At 52.5% G+C, this 24,711-nt stretch overlaps 1 protein-coding gene across 2 annotated transcripts in view; it reads left to right on the top strand.

Moving 5' to 3' along the window:
- The window catches only part of JAKMIP1 (janus kinase and microtubule interacting protein 1), a 71,338-nt gene that overhangs the window by 25,482 nt on the left and 21,145 nt on the right, over positions 1-24,711 (top strand). Inside the window, exons 8-15 of one of the 2 annotated variants that reach the window (XM_059924192.1) lie at positions 9,470-9,598; positions 10,766-10,894; positions 12,273-12,356; positions 15,407-15,469; positions 17,309-17,407; positions 20,001-20,102; positions 20,853-20,906; positions 21,437-21,502. In XM_059924192.1, coding sequence (XP_059780175.1) covers positions 9,470-9,598; positions 10,766-10,894; positions 12,273-12,356; positions 15,407-15,469; positions 17,309-17,407; positions 20,001-20,102; positions 20,853-20,906; positions 21,437-21,502 — 726 coding nt within the window. Of the gene's footprint in view, positions 1-9,469; positions 9,599-10,765; positions 10,895-12,272; positions 12,357-15,406; positions 15,470-17,308; positions 17,505-20,000; positions 20,103-20,852; positions 20,907-21,436; positions 21,503-24,711 lie in introns of those variants that run through there. The other variant, XM_059924193.1, reaches the window with a different exon arrangement.

The following is a 24,711-nucleotide window of genomic DNA, read 5'->3' as shown; positions in this document are numbered from 1 at the left end:
GCCATAGCGAACTCCTTTTGTCCAGAAAACTGTGTCCATAGTCTGGATCGTTCCCGTGGGTAGATTCCCAGAAGTCGAAATGTGGATCAGAGGGTGCGAAGGCTTCAGTCAAGAACATTCGCCCCCAGCCCCCCACCCCTGCTTTATAGAAGGGTTGCGTCATTTTGCACAGTTGCCAGTAATGTACACCAATGCCATTTTCACCACAGGACATATGTTTAAAAAGCAACAATCTAAAGGTGTTCAGTTTGTTGCATGAACTGGATATGCTGTGGCCTCATATACCCCAGAAAGGTTTTCAGGAAACCCACTTTGGGTTTGGGCTGTAACTATATTTTTCAAACCTTATCAGAATGCCTGGAATAAGAGAAGATTATGTTTCCCCTTCTCCTGTTTCTGAATGTGTCTATGGGAAGAAACTTTACAAAGGCCTAGAATGGGCTTAGGATTTGCTAGGTTTGCATGTACAGCAGGCAAGGAGGGCAGCATCTGTGTCCTGCTCACCATGTCCTGGTCGCTGCCTGGCACAGAGTGGGTGGCCCTAAATAGTTGTTGACTCAATAAACAAATTGCTTTTACTGGAAAAAATACATTTGCCTGACGCTGGGTCTTCTCAGGATGCGGATGTTTGGTCACTGTAATTGCAATAGTTTTATGCCACTGGAAGGTGGAGTTTGGGAACTTCTGTGGGAAATTTCCTGACCTGATTCAGGGTCTTTCCCACTTACTATGACCCACCAGCATCTTTCTTTTTCTCAAGGTTCAGTGTACAGCTGTTTCCCTTATGCTTCTACTCAATCCCAGCTTGTCCAGGGCTGGATGGGATGTATATCTGGGTCCATCGGGGACCCGGTTAGGTTTTTAATTCCGCAGGGCTGCCTCTCAAGCTGGGCAACTTCCCTTCCTTCTCTCCACAGGCCGCAGGGATTCAGAACTTTCTTTTCTCTCCTTAAATGCCTCCATTGCACTCTCTGTCCCTTATGCATCCACGCACTTTACCACTTTGTCCGGGTCCTTGCATGACACAGTGTCACGGTGAACGCATTGAAGTTTCCAGAATTTTCTGGAAGTCTGACAGCCATCCCTGCTCTCTGGCTGTTGCAAGCCTCCCTGGACTCTGCAGTTCCCCCGAAGGGGCTCCTCTAATTCCACACCCACAGCCCAGTTGCTGCAGAAGTGCTGAGGGCAGAGCAGTGATGCCAGCCCTCATCTTCCAGGGGGCCATCCTGTCCCCGAGGGCTGCTGACCTGTCTCATGGGGCTTCTGGGGACAAGACTCGTGTTGGCTGTTCCTGCCTGGGGACCCTGCTAGTTCAGCCCTGGGTGGAGGTTGCAGGAGAAGGGACCCTGAGCGGTTCCTCGGGCCCTGGCCAGGGAGGGGGACTTGCTCTGTGGAAGGTCTGATCAGGGCCTAACTGGAATCAGAGCCCCGCTATGGAGTGGCAGGTGGTAGGGGGTCAGCCCGTGCGGCCTGGCAGCGGAGAGCTGTGTCTTAGGAGAGAGCTGGGCGCATGAAGAATGGCTAAAATTAGTACAGTTTGCTCACGCACCTTGAAAGTGGGGCTGGGATCTTGGTTGAGGCTCAGAAACCGTAGCCTGGAACAGCGTGAGGGTCACACCGGCTCCTAGCTGTGTGGCCTTGAACTCTGGGAACCTCGGTTTCCTGGTTCTTACAATGAACATCACATCCATGAGATTAAATGAAGCTTCTAGCTCCATGTCTGTTGTGTCATCAGGGATCAATAAATTATAATTTCTCTTTCTCCCTTCATCTTAAATCAGTAGCTTTCTTTTGGAGGGCCTTTTAGATGCAGGTTCCCAGGACCTGCCCCTCCCCTCCCCCCACTCTAATTCACGTCACCATCTTTTAGAGAGAGACAGTCTCAGGTAGCAGTGAGGTGACATCTCGATGCCCTGTAGACAGCAGCCATCCTTTGAGGGGAGGTTGGGAAACATCAAAGCACCACCTGAGAATAGGCCCTTCCTTGGGTTCAAGCATCTGTTCTGTGGTCCCCTCTCCCAAATGGACCAGGGGTCTGCCGTCACCAGGACACACTTCACACCTGGGGAGCTTCTGATAGGTCACTCCTGGTCAGTGGCTCCTGCATCCATTCTGATAGGACACCTAGGGCCTATCCAAACTTGACCTTGTGCCTCCAAGGCCAAGCCTGCGGCCTTGTGGAGGGAAGGACCAGGGTGCCAGCAGCTGCTCTGGCACAGAAGCCAGGGTGCCATACCTTAGCCTGGCTGGATGCCAGGCACTTTCCATCATGTGAATACATTTCCCATGTTTAAGTAGCCATAGGAATCCTTTTTCCCCTTTCTGGTTGTTTCCACTTGACTTTGTTCCTGTACAACCCTTCCCCGTGGCTCTGTCATCAGCCTCTGAGTGTCGAGAGGGCTGGATCCTGCCTCGTTCGTCCAGTTATGAGCAGCTCCCAGCACTGCACCCGGCCCACACAGTGGGGCTCGATCACATTGACTCAGTGAGCTATTCTTCCTTTCAGTCCTGCTGGTCTGTGAGGCTCCCCGCGTGGGAACGTGCAGCCGAGGGCTCTCGCTGGGTGTTTCGTTCCCTGGAAGGGACAAGGGCTTGTCCCTTCCAGGCTGGGCAGCACCCCTGTCGCTTGTTCCCTCCGCCATAACCTGGTCAGGCAGGTGGCTGAGCTCTACATCAGGAGTACATGAGGCCCCCAGGAGCTGCTCCAGGTGCCGCCTGCCGGGTTTTTGGGGCCGTTTGGTAAAGGACTCGGGAAAAGATTTGGGTCCTGGAGATAAAACATGGGGACGCTTTTGAAGACGCAGGGCAGCTGAGTAGCTAGCCGCACACGCAGTCTGCACTGTCCCGACCTGGGGCAGCTTTGCAGGTTGCTGGGCAATGGAGGGAGGAGAGAAAGCAGAGCTGGGGGCCTGACCTGGCTGCAGAGCCTGCCCAGGGCACCTCATCCCGCATAGCAACGCCCATGGGGACATCCGGGCTGTACCCGAAGACTTGGAATAGACAGGAAGTGATGGTGGTTCTAGGCAATGTATTCTAGCAGGGCAGGAAACCCCAACACTGGGAGTGAGCATGGGGGTGAGACTCAGTCTTCGGAGAGGAGCCAGCTGGAAGGCGGGTCTGCAGCTCCTGGCCTCCTGCCTGGTGTTAGGAGGGGACCCCAGACCCAGTGCTGAGGGGCTTGAGGCAGAGCTCCCTGATTCCAGACCCTCCCCTCTAGGCCTCTGCTTCCTCATCTGTCTCCACCACCTTCCTTTGGGCCCTCGTCTGCTGTCCTGGGGTTATTGCCACAGCTCCCTGGCTGTTCCCCTGCTTCCAGCATCTTCCTCCCCCGAGAGCTGTCAGAACGATCTTTTTAAGGCACGAGTCTGACCCTGCCACCTTCTTCTTAGAAACCCTCCACTGGTTCCCCATTTCTTCTGGGACCTGGTCCCGCTTGCCTCCTGCCCAAGGCCTGCGGTGGCTCGTGTCCACAGTGGGCTAGGTGGTGAAGGCCAAGGCGGTGCAGCTCTCAGCCCTTCCCATCCCCCCATCTCTCTCGCCACTGCTCCATCATCCGTGGCGCATCTGCCTTGGGCACAGCACAGCGTCAGGCGATGGGTGCAGAGGGGTGCCTCTGCTCTTGAGGAGCTTCCAGCAAAAGTGGTTCTAAGTAGGTCCAGGAGGCAGCCCCACTAGACGCGTGTCATGGTGTCCACAGAGCCAGGAATCCGCTTGCAAGGCAAAGGTTGTCTTTCGTTTTTCTTGAGGGTTCATGTGTAGAGCAGCTCGGAGAGAAATCGGTCTTTAGGCTTATCGCAGAACTCAACAGTTTGCAGATGACTTGATTTCTAGGATTATCTCCCTCTTCCCCATTAGCCAAGATTTTTTCTGTTGCTAGCGTCAAAAACTCAAAGTCATTTAAACAAAGAAAAAAATTTATATAACTGAGAAGTTTAGACTGGTTTCAGGCACGGCTGGATCCAGATGCTCACACGATATTGCCAGGTACCTGTCTATCTCCATCTTTCAAGTGTACTTTCCTCTGGGCTGGCCTCTTTCTCAAGCAGGCTCTCCCATGTGGTGGCCCAAACAGCTTTAGCAGCTTCAGGCTGGCATTATACCTGTCTAGCAACCTTTGTGGTCAGAGGATGTCTCTCCTCAGTGGTTCCAGCAAAAGTCCCAGGGCTGGTGCTCCTTAGCTCAGCCTGGTCACAGGCCCATGCCTGAACCAGTCCCAACTCTGCCTGGGTGGCAGCTCATTTGGAAAGATGACTTAAAGACTTAGCACTAAGTTGCCTAGTATGACATGGTTACGCAGCTCATACCATGGCTACTTTGAAAGGAGCAGAGTATCACACATTATTGAAGTTAAAATATATATGAACTTGGCTATGTATATTTTTTCTTTTGTGAATTAATGTTGCTTTACTACCTTTTAATGTTGCTTTACTACCTTTCAAATTACAGAATTTTTACTTTTTAATGGTAAAATATGCCCTTTTTAAAACCCTCCACTAGGAGGGTTTTTTTCTTTTGATCTTATGCCTAGAGAAGCTTCTGCAAGAAACACAAGGCCCTTGTAGGTGCCACACGGGTGGGAAACTGAAGACCTCTCTAGTTGCACTTTTTCTTTTGGATGATGGTTTGTTTCGGTTCATATAAATGATAAAAACAAATACTTACAGAAGAATTGCTGAGAACCCATGAGTTTAACTAGTCCGGGGCGCGTACAGGGTGGACGGGGATCAACAGAGAAATTTCCCAGGCCTCCCCGTTTTGGGCTCTGGTCCTGAAGAAGCCTCTCTCGGCTTCACGGTTGCTAGCGCTGTTCCCGGGGGCCCTTGCGATCATCCAGGGACCCGGGCCCATGGAATGGCCCCGACAGCAGGGCGGCTCAGGGAACCTGGGGTCTGGGAGGAAAACCCCCAGAGAATAAGCCAGCCTGGAGGCCGTCCTCTGTGACTGACACGCCCAGGCCCGGCCCCTGGAAACCAGCTCCCCTCAGCCCACGGATCTGCCCCAGAGCTGGCATCCCTTTTAATAAAGGTGCATCTTCTGGAGTATCTTCATTCCCAGAACTCTGCAGTAGAGAAGGAAGACAGTGGGCTTGTGTGGTCGAGGGAAGGAGAATGCTCTGGGGAAGAATCGGTGCTTCCTCCTAGGACTTGAGAGAGGCCTGGAAATTGATGGCAATGATGTGGCTTTCGGTTCCCTCGACACACATGGGCTAGCGGGTCCTGCAGCCCCTCCCCGCCATGGAGTATATCCTCTTTGTGCTATACTTCTCCTTTTTCCTCTGTCTCTGTGCCCTGGTGTGCCTGTACTTTTCTGGCTGCCAGGAGATGACCTATAAGCATGAAGGTAAGTGGCCAGCTTTGGGGGATTGGTTGTGGCCATGTGAAAGTAAGTGGCTATGATTGGGGAGCTCCTTCCTATGACCACGATTGTTGGGAATGACACAGATGAGGAGAGAGGAGGCTGAGAGAGGCTGGAGTCAGTTGAGGGGTTGTTTATTTGGGAGGTGCCTCCCCTTTTCCTCTCCATCCCATGTGATCTGCTAAGAATGAGCGTCTATTCAGCATGTAAATGGAGAAGAAATGTTTATTTTTCTGTCATTTTTTGCCCAAACTGCATTTCAAGCATTTGGATTAGTTAGTAAAAAGGTGTCAGCAAGGCAAGACTTTGGTGGTAAAGAAAACAGAAGTCTGGAGGAGTGGGCCCCTTCTATATAGAAAATGCACTTGGAATGGGCAAAGATGGAAATTTTATGCTCCTGAAGTGTCTTTTCTTAAGAAATTCCCAGGGAATCTTTGAACGATGGAGGCTCCGAAAAATCGACGGTTTCTTTCATGCTTGACTTTTTTTAAAAGCCCATTATGAGCCGAGCATTTGAGGAAACAGTATTTGCAGGTGATTTTCCTCTCATTCCTTGGAGACTGGTGTGTTATTTTGTGTATACGAAAATGCAGTGGAAGGCAGGGTTGCTTCGTCTCCAAGAAGACAGCCACCAGATTTTCACTTGAAACATTAAAATGTCTTTTTCTATCTTGTTTTTTTATTAATAAAGGCATAAATATACATAGTACATTCTGGCTTCCCATATAATACAGTCACTTAAAAAAACTAACCCTCGGAGGAAACTAACTAACCTCACCCATATGTTATACAAGGTGGGGCTCGGGTCATAGTCAGCTCACTGCTGCCCTGGAAATTGTGTGTGCCGTGTATTTGTGGATTCGTCTCCTTTCTGATTATAGGGGTATAATTTGAATGTCCTTTTGTGTTTGATCCCCACCCTCAGAGCTGCTTCCTCCTTGCCTCACTGCAGCATGCTTCCTAGGGTTCTTGGTCTCTGGGGCCACATGATACTTCAGGGGGCTCCACTTGGGTCTGGGCAGGTCTGCGTTAAATGCACAGCTGCAGCGTCTGTAGTTAATACACTGTATTAGGGCTCAGTAATTGAGTACTTAACTCGCAGTCCCGCAAGTTTTCGAAAAGCAGGTTATCCTAGGTAATGGAACATTGAGTCATCGCCTCCCAGAATGGCCCATGACGCCTGCGGTGAGTGACCACCACTCAGCATTGCATCCTGGTCGTGCAGAGACTGTGAGGCTTGATGTTTCCTGGGGCTCCATTGGTGCGCCAGGCAGGGCCCTCCCCGCGTCACGGCTCACTGCCACTCAGCACAACAGGCCTGTCCCCAGAGGCCTAGCAGTTAGCAGTGTTTACAAGAAATGAGGTCAGCTGAGTGGCTGCCCAGAAAAATAAGGAGCCTGGGGCTCAGGTGAACTGCGTGTGCGCAGAGGAGCTGAGCGCTGTAAATGCATCCGCCATCAGATGTCATAGCCACAGCTCCCTGGAGATGGAACATCTGGAACATCGTTGACACTTGAACTCAGGTGGGGTTTCTCAACCCAGGGGCAGGGGGGATTTGAGTGTAGGATTGTCTCCTCCAACCTCCCCTCAGACAGGAGCCTAATAGGGCCTCACATTCCTACCTGGTGGACGCACCTGGGGTGCACAGTCAGGTGGAGGCCCAGCTGATGCTGGATGCATGAATGAGGGAAGGGAGGTCACGTGCAAACCCGACACTATTTGTGGGTAAACAAGTTTGTTTGGCATTGAGTTCATTGCAGATACTCATTGAACAACCGGTATTTCTTGAGTGTGTCAGGTCCTGGGCTACAGTGGGGAACAGAAGAGCCCAAATCCTCGCCCTCATGGAGCAAAATCCCTGTCCTCATAGGGCTTATATTCTAGAGGAGAGAGACAGCTAATAGACACATAAGCAAAATATGTCTTATGTTAGGTAGTGATGAGCACTGTGGAGAAAAATAAAGGAAGGAGAACAGAGGCTGGGGTGGGGATAGGTTAGTCAGGACTTTGATGTGGTGGTCAGGGAGGTCTTTTTTAATGTTACATTTGTGCAAAGACTTGAGGGAAGGGAGGGAGAGAGCCTTGTGCGTTCTGGCGAAGAGCATCTAGGCAGTGCAAAGGCCCTGGAGCAGGCATGTGGAAGGTGCAGGGGTGTTCTTGGCAGTGTGGCTGGAGCCCAGTGGTGAAGGGGATGAGGCCAGAGCAGAGTAGGAGGCGGGTCCTGCAGGGCCTGTGGACTGCAGTGTGGATGTTGGCTTTTACTGAGGTGTGGTGCAGAGCCAGTGGGCTTTGAGCAAAGGACCAACACGACCTGACTCTTGTTTCAAAATAGTTCATCTGACCACCAGGTTATGGGACAAGGGCAGGAGCTGGACGGACAGTAGGAGGCAGTTTTTAAAATTTCAGTGAGAGATGATGGTGGCTTGGGCCAGGAGGGAGGCGCTGGTTCCTGGAGGATTGGATTCTGGGCTGAAGATGGAGCCAACAGGATTTCTCCCAGAGGCGTGGAACATGGGGGGCGGGGCGGGGGGGGGGGAACCTAGGTTTTTGGCCTGAGGAACTAAAAGTATGGAGCTGCTGGTGACAAGCACGTTAGACTGTGGGAACAGTTGGTTTGGGGGTGTCCACCAGCCACCCATGGAGCTGTTGAGATTATTTGGGAGTTCACGGGGCAGTACGTGCCCCTCCTGTATTAAATAAACAAAAAGGAGCACAGGGTGAAAGCAGTTTGCAGAAACACGAATGCCAAATGCAAAGCCATTGTGGGTGACAGCGGTGGTCAGGTGCCTCCAGCAAAGCCTCATGACAGACACTAACCGTACAAGATGACACAGGAGCCCCCCTTCTTCTTCCTTCCTGATTCTGAATTATTTCCTAATCACGTTACTGATGGTGGTACCAGCCACATTTTTCTTACATCTGGGCACGTGAGATTGTACACAAGCATTAGCTCCAACAGAGTGGGAGGTGCCCTGCGCACGTGGGGAGCGCCCTGACCCCTCCCTCTGTGTGTTACGGGGTGGGGGGGGGGGGCGGATCTGGGAGGAGCCGGTTCAGATGAACGGGTAGGAGCCTGGGCTTGGCTCTGGATTTCGTTATAGTTCTTTCTTCATGGTCAAGAGCATTCATTGATTGTAAAAACAAATAAAAGTCCCTCTCAGGGGCTATTTTGGGGAAAAAAAGTGCCAGTGTTTCTAGGACGAGGGATGTTGATCTGGTAATTGTGAGTTGACATCTGCGGCCCCAGGGGACAGAAGCTCTTTGTGGTAGGGACCAGGCCTGGTTTTGGTCTAGTTGCAGCCCCCAGGCCCAACCTAGTGTCTGACCCATAGAAGGCGCTCAGTCAGGTGTTTGCTGAATGAATGAATGAATGAGGGAATGAAGCCCCATCTCCTGTGATATCTGGGGTGGGAGAAGTGCTGGGCAGGGTCACCGGGAGGCCAGCACACAGAGCATTTAAGATTGCCTCTGAATCTGAATACTGGGTGTATGTGGGTCTGTTACACTCTTCCTTCTCATTTTGTAAGTGTTCCAAGTTTTCCATGACCAACAGTTAAACTATAATTGCCTCACGGGCAACGTCTGGTGAGGACCTGGGGCCCGCGCTCGTCCAGCCGGAGTCCCAGGGCCCACCCGAGGACGCTCTGCCTCACCACCTTTCCCTGTGCCTGGTCTAGAGCACCACATCTCACGTGGCTCCCCCTCCCCTCCCCTCCTCAGTACAGCAAGGACGCTGCTCACTGTTACTGCCCTGGGCACGGGGCTTGGTGGCCTCACTTTGTGCCCACAGGTGAGGTGGGGGTCCCACGTCTGTCCGATGGAGGAAGTAGCTGGCGCTCAGAAGGGCCAAGTGGCTGACTTGCAAAAGGTCATCAGCTCATGAGCCTGGAGCCAGGGTTGGGCCAGCACGCTCTGCGGCAGCCCTCCACCCTCTGACCACCTTTGGCTCCCCCTTTCTCCCCCGGCAATCACAGACAGACCCTACCACCCACCTCCTGGGATGCCCTGTTGGCCCAGATGCCCATCGTAGCCCCCTCTGCCCCGGGGAACACGGGATGGAGGATCCAGGTGATTCTGAGTCCCCTCCTCACGTCATGCAAATTGCCTTTTACAGAAGCATGTTGTGGAAACATTTTTTGGATTTGACGAGGAGTCTGTGGACTCGGAAACATTGTCAGAGACGTCCTGCAACACAGACAGGACGGACAGGGCTCCGGCCACGCCCGAGGAGGACTTGGACGACGTAAGCGGACCTCACCCTGGGGGTGCTTGTAGGGCGCCTCGCGCCTCTGGCCGCTGCAGGCATCGCTCCCTCGCTGTGAGGCGTGAACCCTGCAGGACCTGTGTGATCACAGCCCAGCGTCCAGGAAACGTGGTCCCCACTGTCACAGGTTCCGAGGATGGCGATGGGGGCGCTGGCAGCACGTGGGGACCCCTTGCTTCCCCAGCACGGCTCTCACACAGGAGATCTGTGGCCACTGCGTTGTTGCTTACCCTTTGTCATTAAAGCCGCCGAGTGGCGGTCTGTTCCTCATCCCCCTGTGCTCACACACGCACATGCGTGCACACACACAGACACACACACCACCCATATATATGAAGATGGCATATCATTTTAGGAGAGGATCCAAGCAGCACTGAGAAGGGTAAAGAGCAGAGTGAAAGCCACCTGGAGCCTCTCATCGTGGCTCAGCGCCCTCACACTTTCCTGACCCTCCATCAGTGCACAGCCGCATCCGTGACCGTGGCTCTGGTGAGCTGGAGCCACAAAGGAGGGAAGAACAGCTTCACTCTCCCCCACCTGGTGGCATTCACTCAGGAAACCCCATGAAACATGATCACGTCAGACACGTGCTTTTTGATTTGCTCTTTTCACCAAGAATGTGTAACAGGCCTCTTTCGGCACCAAACACCGTGTTGCACATCACCCTCTGTCACGAGCACATCTTCACGCACCTGCATGTGCATCTAAGCTAACAGGCCCCGATGAGAGGGGTTACACGGATTCCAGTTTCTCACAACTGCAGCGATGCCCTTTGAGTGGTGGTTTCCTTAGGAGAAACTCCCAGAATGAGGAGGGCTCCTCGTGCTGGGTGGGAGGGGCGCCCTTTACAACGTAGATGCTCACCCGTGCAGTCGGGGCGGGCTCACCCTTGCTCGCCTGCACATGACTCAGTGATTCCCGGGGCTCAGGGAGCTCCTGGGAAGGGCGCTGACGGCAGAGGAGGCGTCTTCTCCCCGAGCCCTTCACTCCAGAGTTCCAGTTAGGTCGTGGCAGTGACCGGGTCATTATGTAACTGTTGGCAGCAGTCGTGAGATCTGGACATGCGCCTTGCCTGACTTGACCCTGGCACCGCAGTTCACGTCAAGTCACGCACTTCCTTGTGCTTTTCTTTTCCATGATGTTAAGACTACAACCCGAGAAGAGGCTGACCTGAGGTTCTGCCAGCTGACCAGGGAGTACCAGGCCCTGCAGCGAGCCTACGCCCTGCTTCAGGAGCAGGTGGGGGGGACGCTGGACGCCGAGCGAGAGGCCCGGGTAGGTGCGGCGGGCGGGGCGGCGAGCGGCTGGGCAGAGGCCGGGTGGCTCGTGCCCTTTCCGGCATCGGGATTCCGCAGGGGTGCTGAGCGGGGATGGGGACGCCTAACAGCCTCCGCCGTGGCAACATTCCAGTGTTTAGCAAACCGAACGGGAACTATCTGCCCATCCTCAGTGTGACAGTGGAACTCGCCGAAGAAACGCTGCCGTCTCATACGTGTCGTGTGCGCCGTCTATTGGCAAGAACGGTTTCAGAATTTAAGACTCAATGATGAAATCAGGCTCACTGTTAAACAGACTTCCCTCCCTCCTGGCTGAGGAGCCCTCAAGAATGTCCGTAAGGAGCCCAGGCAGAGACGGTTGGGGTGTCCCAGCCCACACGGCGCTCTGCTGGACACCCAGGTCGGCCACGCCAGCCTTCCTGCTGGGCTGAGCTCTGCCTTCTAGTAACGTCCACTCACTGGCCATCACCCCACCTTCAGGAGTCACACAGACCAGGGTCTGCTGGCCATTCCTTCTGAAGGCGAGGGGGACTCCCAGGGAGCACACCCGCTGGGGCCAACGTTTCACCCCAGCACGTCCCCGTTTCATTCCCACAACAGCCCCGTGAGGTGGGAGGTGGCAAGTGAGGCTGGCAGAAGGAAGCTTCTAGTGCTACAGTAGCATTCTGCCTGTAACCGATAGATTGGAGGAGGTATACTGCCGGAAGTGGTTTGGGCTGAATCGTGGTTTTCATTAAAAATTTCATCTACTTGCAGCATTTAAAAAAGTCAGGAGATTTCACATAGAAATCCCAATTCCTGGCTTCTCTCGAGAGCTCAGAACACCTGGCAGAACGGGGCTTCCCGTTCCACGTAGTCCCATTTGGCCGCAACCGCTGAGTGGCAGTCCCCCTGAGATGGGACATGTGCCTCCGGTTTGCCACAGTCCCCACCACTCCCTATTACCCCACACCCAGTTGGCTCCCTTCTTTATAGTACCTGCCTGGTCCTTGGGGTATTTTGGAATTCAGCCCTTGTTCTAGGTGGCAAAGGCCCACGAGATGGGCTAAGCAAGCGTGAAAGTGTTGCTGGCATTCGTGATGCAGCCACTGCACTTGGTCAGCTGGGCTGGGACCTGACGTGAGTGAAGAAACTGGCCCCTTCTCCAGTCTGCAGACATTTCTAAACTGAGGGGGTAGCACTGACGGCCTCTCAAGGCCTTGCAGTTCTTATACACGTCATACCTGTAGGTGACAGAGGAACCAGGCAGGCCAGTTTGCACGTGTGCTCCTAAAAAAGGACCTGTGTCTTAGGACTGGATCCTGCAGCCTGGTCCTTTCCATTTTCCTGTCACCATCCAGGGTGACGTGCTCACTTCCTGGTCTTTTTCATTCCAGACTCGGGAACAGCTCCAAGCTGATCTGCTGAGGTGTCAGGCCAAAATCGAAGATCTGGAGAAGTTACTGGTTGAGAAGGGACAGGTGAGCAGAAATGGTCACGTGCTCTGTGGCTGTTTACATTTCTGTTCCCTTGGTGGTGTCCCTGGGGCCTTGGTGCCAAGGGGACTATTCTGTGGATCTGCATCGTTCACTGCAGAGACAAGAGAAAAAAACACTAGCAGAGCCCAGGCGAGAATATCCCAGCTCACATGCCTCTTTACCGAGTTTTTAAAAATCAGACACATTATGAGATCCTGACTTGGCTTTTTCTTTGTTTGTTTGTCAAATGCACAAGAATAGGAGACAATTCCAAAAGTAAAGTGGTCACCAAAATCTTTTCTGACTTGAATCTGGAAAAAAAGCTGGCATTGCCTATAAAGATTCAGTTGTGGAAGAGAACTGGTACCTGCAGCTAGCTCTGAGTGATGGCAGGCAGAGGCGGCCTCGGGGTTCCATGCTGTGACTGCCACATAAAGATCTGGGCCCCGAGCTTCTCAGATTAGAGTCACCTCCGTTTGCGCTTTCTCTGAATTTGGTTAGGCCTGAATTCTCTGAATTTGAATTCATTGCATATGTTGACAGCAGGACACAGTAGAGAGGCAAAACCTGGGCCCAGACCCGTCCCCTGGGGCGGGGGGACCCTGAGGGGCTCTGGGTGGAGGTCCAGCCTCTCAGAGGGTAGCATCTAAAAGCAACACCAACCCAAGGGTCAGTACGGGTGGGCTGTGCTCTCCACGTCAGAAGGCTCTCTGTGGACAGAGATAACCGGGGCTTCTCAGTGGCTTACCACAGGGTTTCTGTCCTGCTTGACGCGCTGCCCGTCCTCCTGTAGGCAGAGGGTCTCCGCTCCATGTGGTCACTCAGGGATCCAGCACTGGAGGCAGTGCCATCTTGTACTGGCCTATCCACAGCACATCCTCCTCGACAGGGGCCAGGAGAGGCTGTTCAACGCCTCAGCCTAAACAGGCACGTTTCCTGCCTCTTGTGAGGGTGCCAAGGAGTGTGTGGGCAGGTGGAGCATGTGGTGGCACCACTGCCCCAACCCCAGGGCAGGAGGTGACCTGAGGAGGTCTGGCACGGGCTACTAGAGGCCCTACGGTGGGACACAGGGAGTGGGGAGGTGAGTGTAAGGGAAGGGGTTGTAAGAGGCTCCAGGAGGGTTAACGGGGGCTCAGGAAGAGCTACAGAGCAGATGGCTTAGAACTGACTCTGGTGTCCAGTCAGTGGGACGAGGGCTCAGGTTGTGACTGAGATTCAAACGGAGGCAGCTGGCTGGTAACCAGAACTCAAGCCTGCACAGAGCAGTTCACCGCGGCAGCATTTATGCAGGACTGACTGGGCACAGGGTAGCAGCCGGCCCTCGGGAGCTGGTCACGTAACCGTGGTCCAGAATCCTCCGCGGAGGCAGGAGTTCAGTGCAGGGCACTCGCTGCAGCAAACCCACCGCATTCCAGCCCCACCACTGACCTGTTGCACAGCCTTGGGCAAGTTACGTGGTCTCTTGTGCCTCAGGTGCCTCATCTTTGAAATGGGGCTAATAATAGTACTTAACACATAGGGGAAGGGGGGTAGGGAGACTCAGCAGCAGCCTGGGCGGAGTCCAGGCGAGAGATGAAGCTGTTTTCAGACTCCTGTCCTAACCTGCCGTTGACCTCAGCTTCCCTCTTCCAGGCTGAGCTCACAGGTTGTACCTTACCTGACCACAGTCTACGAATAAGTTAACCTCCTACCTGAGGGTGCTAGGCCCTGTTAGTGGGCCCGCTCTGCCCTCAGTTCCTGCTAAATGAAGAGGCCAGTTTGGGACAGAGCACATGGCCATTCATTTGGTGAGCACTTAACCGAGCCCTTGCCCTGCGCCAGGCTCTGTGCTTGGTGTGTGGGATAACTATCCCACCTAACAAATCACCCCAAAACTTAGTTGTTTACAATAACAAAAATTTTATTTGGCTACAATTTTATGGGTCAGCAGTTTGGGTTGGGCTCAGCTGGTGGTTCTGCTGCTGGTCTCACCTGGGGTCATTCTAGAGGCTTCATTGTTGGTAGATCGATTGGGGATAGATGGCCCCAAGTGGCCTCTCTGTCCTGTCTTTGCATTGGTGCCAGCTGTTGGCCAGATTCTTATGGTTTCTCATCCTTAAGGAAGCTACCCTGGCTCCTTTACCTGGTGGTCTGGGGGCAGGAAGAAAAGGCAGGCCCCAAAGCACGAGTACATGCCACGCCTCTGTCTGCATCACATTCACTAATATCCCAGTCACCGAAGCACACTGCAGGCATGCCCAGCCTCGAGGTTGCAGGAAGAGATGCATCTCTCCACGGAAGGAGCTGCAGAGTCACGTTGCAAAGGGGCACAGAGATGGGAGGGACGTTGCCAGCAACCTCCCACAGGAAAAAAGATGAATGGAACTGGCTCTGTCCTCACAGGGATTCAGCCTCGTGGGACCTACAAGTGTGTCAAGCCAGGGACGGCACAGGGTGATAGTGTTGGGTAGAAGGAAGGGAGGAAGGAAGTTCCCTTGTGTACTCCTTCATCCATCCCCTGGCATTTATTGAGCACTGGCTGTGTGCCAAGCACCATGCTAGGCACTCAGGATGCTGGCGTAAAGACAGACTTAGCGCCTTGTGCTCCTGGAACTTGCCTGGACGGGACTTGTCCAGGCAAAGAGACATGGTTAGGGCGTCACGGGCAGAGGGTCTAGGATGAGCAGAAATGTGTTACCATAACGACTCCAGGTGTGTTGAGTGTGGGCAGACCCTTGGGGCGCGGCCTGGACGCTGGCCTGCGGGCCGCAGAGAACAAGCCAGGGGAGGGTCTTCTGGGGCCGGCTCAGTCGCTGTGCAGGTGCTTTTCTGTCAGTGATACAGACGAGCTCCCTGTGCTTCAAGGAATGTGAGAGGTGGAGGAGGGATGCGCCACAGACCTGCTGGTTCTCTTTTTCAGGTTTTGAGGGATGATGCGATCGTTCTAACTGCTGTCCTTTTCTCTGACGTTTTCATAGAAAGTTTCCTATGAAGTGACCTTTCCCACTGCCACTTTATTTGTTATTTAACTGTTTGCTTCAATGAATATGAACATATTTAGTACTTTTCCTTAGGATTCCAAATGGGTTGAAGAGAAGCAGCTGCTCATCAGAACAAACCAAGACTTGCTGGAAAAGGTATGTGGCACAAACACCCTGACCCCCGCCGCAGGGGATCATGGAGCCCCCATGGACTTCAGAGGCCTGCTCTGGCCGCGGGAGTCTGACCCACGCCCCTCCTGGGGGCTCCCGGCCTCTGGTCCTGGTTCTGTCCTCTGGGGCGGGGTCCACAGAGCTGGTTTAGAGCACCCTGCAGACATGATGGGGGCCGCCCATCCTTCTGACGCTGGGCTTCCGGGCCACCTCTGCCATTGCCTTGGGTTCCAGACCTCCTCCCCTGCCTGCTCCCCGTGCAGGGGCCTGAGGCACTGGTTGGTGAGCAGGCCCTCGGCGGTCATGGTCCAGTTCATGCACCGGAGGCCGTGGCGCTGGCAGAGCTGAGCCTGGCCTTCCCTCTCTGGTCATGGAACTTTCTGGTCAAGGAACTTGCCAGAGCTCTCTCAAGGAGTCAGCTTGGCGAGTAGATCTATAGCTTTGGGACAAGACCTTAGCTTTATTTTTTTCTTATTTGTGAACAATTAGGGATTTTTTTTTTTTAAGTAAATTTACTGAGTCATGCAACCATCCCCACAATGCCATTTTTATCTCTTTTAAAAATTTTTGGCTGTGCTGCACGGCATGCAGGATCTTAGTTCCCCAACCAGGGATCAAACCCGTGCCCCCTGCAGTGGAAGTGTGGATCCTTAGCCACTGGACCGCCGGGGAAGTCCCGCCACCACGCAATTTTTAGAACATTTTCGGCCTCCTGTAAAGATCCCTCGTGCTCATTTGTAGTCACTCCCCATCTCTCACCCTGCAGTCCCTGGCAACCTACTTTCTGTCCCGATAGATTTGCTTGTTCTGCGCCTCCCGTACTAGTGGAATTGGACCTGGGTTAGGCCGTAGCTTCTAAGCATCCTAGAATGCCCCAACTGGACGAGCCCAGCCTTGCCCCCTTGGGTGGGGGGCCGCGGCCCTGTCCCAGCTCTGCACTGGCCCGCTGTGTGGCCATTCATTGTCCCGTGTCTCTCCACAGCATCTGGGGCATTGGGACAGGACTGGTATTGTCCTGCGAGGCAGCCCCGTGCGTTGGGAGAGATTTTGTATCCTTGGTCCTGCTCGCTATATTCTGGGAGGCACGGAAAGCTCTCACACTGTTTCGAAATGTCTCCCGGGGGTGGGGCGGTACCACCCCAGTAGAGACAGGAGGGAGTAAAGGTGACCGTGACCCACCGGGGCCCTCGTTTCCATGCATCGTCTTAGTCTCACTGCAGGCAGCCTAGTGGGGGGCAGCTGTTTGCCTCTAAGGTACCGACAGCTACGTGGCTGGCCCAGGGTCTCCCAGGGGTGTTGGGACCCAGGCCGGCCCCTTCCCAGACTGTGCTTTGGGGAGATCTGCTACCATTCGGGCTCCTCATAGGGGCCCTCTGGGGAGTACAGGGTGCCTTCCTGATGCAACTGGCCGGACTCTGGGTGGGCTGAGTTGGGGGCCGGGTCGGAAGGAACTCAGACAAGCTCGGGGATCACTCTTGCTTCCCCCACGACTGACCTTGGGGAAGGGACTTAATTGCTCCATGCCTCAGTTTCCCCACCATTCGTGTATTCAGCAAATATCTGGCCCCCATGCTGGGCCAGGCTCGGGGCCGCAGGGGCGCAGCAGGCGCAACCTCTGTCTGTGCCATCCCCAGCTCCCGGAGCAGAAAAGGCCTGCCTCACCCACTCGCTGAAAGCCTCCCCTTCCCACCCTGCCCCTGGTGACAGCCCCTGTGTCCTCAGGCCAACACCGAGGGGGTCTGTGATCGGGGGACACATTCTCACGGCCCCTGGTGAGAGACAGTGGTTCTCCCACCCGTTAACCCACAGGTGTTTCTGCTCTAGATTTACAGGCTGGAAATGGAAGAGAACCAGCTGAAGAACGAAATGCAAGACGCAAAGGATCAGAACGAGCTGTTAGAATTCAGAGTGCTAGAACTCGAAGTAAGAGACTCTATCTGTTGTAAACTCTCAAACGGAGCAGACATTCTCTTTGAGCCCAAACTGAAATTCATGTAAAGTCCCAGATGTTTTCAAGCATGTGTAAGGGGACGTGTGACACTTGTTTTCTTTTCTTTTTTTTTTAAATCTGTATGTTCAGAATAATTTCACTGCCTTAATATGTTCTGGAGAGAATGCTCACCGAAGTCTTTGGACATGTACCAGAGCTAATATATTTATTGCCTACGGCTTGTTTTTGCACTTAATAAAATAATTTGTTTTTGCAATATTTTGCCTTTTTTATTTGTGTTTCATTTCCATAACTACTTCCTTCTTGCATGCATAGTCACCTGGTATGCATTCTGCAAACCCGGACAGAAGCACTGTTGCAATTAATAACACACCTTTTTAAGTGACCTTGCATGCATGAATCTCACCTTTTGAGAGAGCGGGGTCTGACCTGGCCCGCAGCTGACTCTATACTGTGTTTACTGCTAGTTTGGCCCATTTTCTATTTGCCAAGGTAAACACAAGGTAAGTAAACAGGGTGAAAGGAGGTATTTGCATAGGTGGTTGAGAAAGCTTATAACGTTGTTCCAACTCCTTGATGTAGTGAATACAGACGTTGCAAGCAGTATTGGACTAACACAATTGTTGTTTGTAACTCAAACGGCAACTCAGAACGACTCTTTAGCGTGAAGAGAGATTGAATGTTGTTCACAGGTAGAAATCGTGTCCCAAACCTTCAGTGACTTCCCAAATACACGGAGTTGGATCCAGTGTGAGGGCTATTGATGGGATTATTGCTTCCAACTGGAACCTTGCCTCGGGTGTGTTACTTTATTGCCTTGCTACCACTTCATACTCCTTTTTTGTTTGTTTCCATTTAAAACTCATCGACCTGTGAGACATCACCTGAGTTTGTGACTTGTTTTCTCTAAGCATCTGTGGTGACACGGCTCTGCTCTCCCTCCGCTGAAGCCTTTGCATGTCCAGAACCCTCAGTAAAAGCGAGCTCCTTGGCAATGTTGGTGTTTCTCTGATTTTGTTTTCTCCTCCCGGCCTCAGTTAAAATTCTGCTTGCCCTGGAACTTCCCATCTTGTTCTTTGTTGTGCTGACATGGACCGTGGCCTGAATGTCTCAGAACCAAGTGTTGCCGTGCAACTCAGCTCTTGCTTGAACCTGAACTGAGTCCTTCCTTCGTTCATGCGGCAGAAGTAGAAGTTAGGAAAGATCATGGTTAATACTACTGCCACTGTTAGAAAACCTTTCACGGCTCTTTGCTCTGTGTCCTTCTTATGAGAATTCCATAAGCATCGATCACTTTACTAGAACTTTCTTTGAGTGTCTCCACCATCCTTTGGAGGCATTGGAAACCAGTCTTCTGACTTCTGTTCATATAAAACATGAGCTTTCTTTTGTCACCTTTTCTGTGGAGACCCCATTTAAGTAAGCATTACAGGTAGAAAAGGCATCTGTAGCACGGAATCATTGTGAATTGTGTTGTTCTTGTCTAATAAGGGAAATAAGGTTTTCTATCTAAACTGATTCAAACCAGGTTAGGCAGATTGGGGCTTCGTGGAAATTAATTGAATTAATGGCCCCACCCTTCCTCTCTCCTTTAGAGCATCTGCTTAAGACCTGCCATCTGGTGCTCATCTTGGCTACATTTCTTAGTTGAATGGCTAAGGAAGCCCATTGGTTCTGTAGCTAGGTTCTGCAGGCATGGTCCAAAGCAAGCTTACTTACCATAATTTTGAGAAAATAAAAGCAGTTTGATTTCAAGGTATCATTTGGGAAAGGTCTTCTCTGCTGGCTGACCTGTCCATTGCTCAGGGTTTAAAGGCAGCTCTGTGTAGAAAACACATTTGAGACCAGAGTACTGTTCTGCTGCTGTACTTTATTTCTGTAAGTAATTGGGCTTCTCCTGTCCTTTTTAAAAACTTGTCACTTTACACATGATCAATGTACTGCTTCTGGGAAAATGCTTGCTCTCCTTCCTGAGTAGTTGAGATTTGACTGTTAATCTAAGGCAGAGGTAGAACGATCATGGGAGTGTTAGTGCGGTTCAAAAAAAAATTGTGAACAAAGTCAGCAGATTATATTGAAAAAGATGTGAGGCCAGGGTCTGGGTCCTGGCCCTGCCACTCACTCGTGTGGGACCTCGGTGGGTCTTTACCTCCCCAGTCTCCTCTTTGTCCACAAAACGGAAGCAGTCATGACTGCCTCGTGGGGTTGTGTGAGGATGAAGTGAGATAACGATGATTTCTGTTGAAATTTCATGCGCTTGTTCTTACCGAGTATTTAATGATGATAGTGTGACTTCCTGAGCTTCCATCAGCAGGTTAACTCATGGCACTCTGCTAACCACTTCTTCCCAGCTGATTAGGTTAAGAAGTAACCCCGTGTCCACAGGAGATCCACTGTGGTGCAGACAGGACACAGAGTCTCCATCAAGATTGTAGCCTGAATGCGTGCTTTCTAGTAACACCTTTGCCAACTGGAATTCGTTGGTTTTTGCTGAGTAACGTGGGAAAATGGCAAGTGGTAAATAATCCAATAAAGTTCTGTTTTTAAACCAAATCTTTTCCCCAGGAGAGAGAGCGGAGGTCGCCAGCATTTAACCTCCAAATCACCACCTTCCCTGAGAACAACAGCAGCGCCCTCCAGCTGTTCTGTCACCAGGAAGGAGTTAAGGTAGCGTGCCTGGGGGGTGCCCCCGCTCTACTACGGCCACAGCCTGCTCAAATGCTAGGCTCAGCTGGAAAGGGGATCGTGTGCCGGTGCCAGGGGTTGAAATGATTTTGACAAGATACCCCCGTCCCTCCACTATATTTTGAAAGTCAGAGTTCATTATTCCAGCGGGTCACCAAATGTTACTCTACTTGTACTCATGTTAAAAGAGCAGAGCCTTGGGATGCAGCCTTGAAGGCAAACCCCATCTTGGCCACTTCCCAGCTCTGGCCTGGAACCTCTCTGACCCTCAGTCTCTTCATCTAGGAGAGCTGAGTGGCAACACCCACACAGTGAAGTGGGTGTGACAGTTAAATTAGATAGTGAACATGAAGGGCTCAGTGCAGTGCCCAGAGCGTGCTGAGTATTCTAGAGACAGTAGCTGTGGTCGTTCTAGCAGCTCAGTGTTTGCCGTGACCCTGGAGTCCCGCTAGGCCCGCGGGCACAGAGGGGGTCCTTCTGACCCACAGGATTCCATGAACCTTTCTAGAAAGCGGTGTTTGTGCTGGCGTAAAACTCAGCCAATACGCAGCAGTTACCAGCCCTCCCTCCCTCCCTGAAGGAACTGCCAAGAGTAACTCTCCGCCCGGCCTTAGACTCTTAGAGACGAGAAAGGGAGAGGTGTCTTATCAAGGACTGAGGGCTGAGGCCCTAGAGATTGGTGTGGATGGTCTTTGTAGCTCACACAAAATGAACGTTGGACATCTTTTCCAGGATGTGAATATTTCTGAACTTATGAAGAAATTAGATATCCTTGGCGATAACGGGGTAACTATGAGCGATCGGTTTCCGGTTTCGTGTTCTTGTTTTGATTCGGGTGTACTCTGTGTGGCTTTTGTTTCGTTTCGTTTTAATTTCTTCCTAATTTAAGAGATCTCCTAAGTACAATGTAAGGCTTTTGTATGGCCACATTCCTGCGTGGGTGGCTGGGTCCACATCCATCAGAAGTGGGGTTCTGAAGTTAGATCATCCTGATAGCCTGTGAGTGATGAGGGGGAAGAAAACCTAAAAATGAATGTCCAGAAAGAAAGTGGAATCACTCGAGATTTCTGAAATCAGAAAGTGAGACTTCTGCCTTCTTAAAAGATTAGCTTGAGCAAGGCCCTATTTCTGAAAGGCTCAGTGCCGCTACATGAGACATTCCCACCCCGAGGGCCGGTCCTCAGATATGTCACATCTGGTCCCGTCCGTGAGTGGGGCTGACCCTGGGGAGGCCGCTGTCAGAGTTGTGTAGGGCTGACTGTCTGCACGTGATGTGAGATCAGTGTAAAATGCCCTTGCCCATTTTTGTGTTTTAGAATTTGAGAAATGAAGAACAGGTTGCAATAATCCAGGCTGGAACTGTGCTTGCCCTGTGTGAAAAGGTAGAGCCCAGCGGCATTTCTGTCCATACACCTTGTCTGAGCTTCCCGGCACCATACAAGAAACTGTACATTGGCGTCTCGCTTTGTTCTGGAAGCATGGTTCTGGTCCGTCTGTGTCTGCATGCGCACGTGCATGCCTTTTTGTTTTCTGATTGAAAATCACTCATGCTTATGGTAGAAAACTTAGAGACCGTGGAAGGAAATCAAAACCCCCTTCAAGGAAACCATCTGCGACAGTTGGTCTATTTCCTTCCAGTTTTTTCCCACGCCCTTTTAAAAAACTTGGTCAGGATCATACCTGAGTTTTTAATCCTGCTTCATAAGCTTCCACCATGAGAATGAACGGCCCTGCATCATTCCACCTATAGCCACACCCTCAGTAATGATTCTTTCGCTGTTAAGATATTGAGGGCATTTCTGCTCTTTTTTCTATTTACCATCATGCAGCAATGAGCGTCTTTACCCATAAGTTTCTATTTACATTTTAAAACACTTCTACAGGGTAGATTCTAGAAGTGGAATCACTGGGCTGATGGGTAAGAGAGTTTTTAAGAGCTTTCATGCTGTCAAATGGTTTCCAGAAAAGTGGTACCAATTCCCCTCTACCTGAGTGTTACCGCTGCCGGTTTCTTGTTCAACAAGGCATATCACCGCTAAGAACTCTGCTGATAGGATAGGCAGAAATTATATGATGTCATTATTTTAATTTTCATTTATTTGAGTGCTAGTGATAATGGATTTTTTGTGTATTATCCATTTTCTTCTTTCTTGTGAATCGTAATTACATTCCATTGCCCTTGTTTGTTACTTACTCATTCATACATTAATTCAATCATGCATTCATCTATTCACTTATTTAATACGTATTTGGTCATAACTATGGTTTTTCTTACTGACTTATCTATATGCTTTACATACTAAATATAATAACTTATTGCCGTATTTATTAAAAATACATCCTGGTTTGCCTTTTCCATTAATTTAGGGTGTTTCAGGCATACCCAACTTGTTAATGTAGTCTGGTCTATAGATCTTTTTCTTTTAAAGCACATGAGTTAAACTTTAAAATGCTATTTTTATAATGATGAAGTCTTAATGATCTTAATCAGGATTCCTTCCAGAATCTTTGGAAGGGCATTTAAAATATAGTTTTCTTCCCTGAGCACCTGTCCATCCTTCCCCGTGTACAGGGCACTAGATGTTGGTAACAGACTTATGGCAAACCCTTGCTGAGGTCACACAGGTGGTAAGTGGCGATGCCCACAGCACTGCTACGGTCACCTGGCTGAGTCTGTGTCCCCAGGTGGGCGGGGGGATGAGGATGACTCATACCTGGCTGGCTGGTGGCCCCTCAGATACAGGTGATGGTAAGTGTGCATTCAGTAAACATCCCTCCCACCAGGAGAGCCAAATGCGACAGTGTAGCCTCCAGGGGGTCACACAGAGAGCCCAGCAGACATTTTCAGTTTATTCCTCGTTCACTCCAACGTTCACTGAGAATGAGCCTCCGGGCGCCCAGCGCCCAGCACGCCCGGAGGATGTGGCGATGCCAGACCCAGGCCTCCTCCCTTATCCCCCGGAGGCCCCTCCTGGGCTGGCTCTTAGCCCCCGCCAACCCGCCAACTGCAGGGGCTGCTGCAGGCCAGCGCCTTCATCCCTCTGGGCCGCGAGCCTTGCAGAGTTAGTGTCAGGACTCCAGGGCACGGCACTTTTAAATGGGACCAAGCCTCGCTGCCAAGCACCTGGGGCAAGGCTGGGGACTGAGACGTGTTTGATCGATGGTTGTGGTCAGTGAGCAAAGAGCAGGAACTGCCAGGGACTCAGGGTGGGGCTGGGGCAGTGGGCCTGGGGAGGGGGCTCTCCCTCTCTCCTACCCCCAGAGCCTCCTGGAGGGCGGCAGACTGTCGGGAGTTCCCAGCCCTCTGCCAGTTACCAAGTTCTCCCGCCCCGGGCCCCTCCCGACACCCTCCTCCCCGCCAGGTTAGAGACCCCCGGGCCCTCCCCGACACCCTCCTCCCCACCAGGTTCCAGACCCCCGGGCCCTCCCCGACACCCTCCTCCCCGCCAGGTTCCAGACCCCCGGGCCCTTCCCGACAGTCTCCTCCCCGCCAGGCTCCAGACCCCCGGGCCCTTCCCGACACTCTCCTCCCCGCCAGGCTCCAGACCCCCGGGCCCTTCCCGACACTCTCCTCCCCGCCAGGCTCCAGACCCCCGGGCCCTTCCCGACACTCTCCTCCCCGCCAGGCTCCAGACCTCCGGCCTTGGCCCCAGCTCGGGCTTTCAGGGCTCCTCTTCTCCTCAACAATCGTGCGAGGCTAGCAGCACGGGCCCCTGGACACAGAGGACACGGGGCCTGCCTGGCATGCGGCTGCTGTCTGCTTTCACCCTGTCGCCCACCCCGTGCCCACCTGTACCAGCCCCTGCCGGCTGCTGCCTGTCTGCCAGTGACCACACAGCCCTGCCCAGCTGGCTGGCTGGCGCTACGCTCTGCACCGTAAATGCGGAGAGCTGTGCCAGCTGCCCTGGCCTGCCAGCTCCTCCCGAAGTCCACAAGGGTGGTGGCAGGAGAGGCGGTGCCCGGCGCTGGCCTTTAGAGGCCCGACTCTGGACCAGGTGAGCGAGGCCCAGTTCCCCATTTGGGACAGTCTGTGGGGACTGGACTTAGACTGGTGTTGCCTCATATTCTTAGGGACACTAGCTCCGCCGCATGTCTGTGATTGAAGGCCCAGTGTTTGGGAGGTGCTGTGTCTCCCCCCATGGAGAGAACTTGGTGCTTAGTGCACCCTCGGAAAAAAAGTGGGCCAACGGGACTCCCCTGGGAGCACCTACAGGACAGTCAGGGTGTCCGACCGTCCGCTTTCCCCAGGACACATGGGACTTTCAGTGCCGAAATGGGGACACTTCCAGGCAAACGGGGACGAGTTGGTCACCCCGGGGCTGATGGGTGCTGAAGAAAATCTCACAGTGGGGCTCAGAGGCCCCTGTGACGTCATCAGTCAACCCCCCTCAACCAAGTTATACCTCATTTAAAAAATTGCCATTCAGCACTGGTATCTGACTGGCAGTACTGAGGTCCACTTCAAGCTTCTACTTAGGGGCACAAGGCTCCTTTCATAGCCTGTAAGCGAAGCGCGACTCAAGCTAGTTTGCATGTCCCTTGGCATTCTTGCTGCAAATGGCATCTTGCCCTGGGCGCTTGCCCTCCTCCC

This window comes from Balaenoptera ricei, chromosome 5 (assembly GCF_028023285.1).
Source record: "Balaenoptera ricei isolate mBalRic1 chromosome 5, mBalRic1.hap2, whole genome shotgun sequence".
Classification (NCBI taxonomy): Eukaryota; Metazoa; Chordata; class Mammalia; order Artiodactyla; family Balaenopteridae; genus Balaenoptera; species Balaenoptera ricei.
Note: the sequence above shows the minus strand (reverse complement) of the source record. Positions and strands in the feature narration are given on the sequence as shown.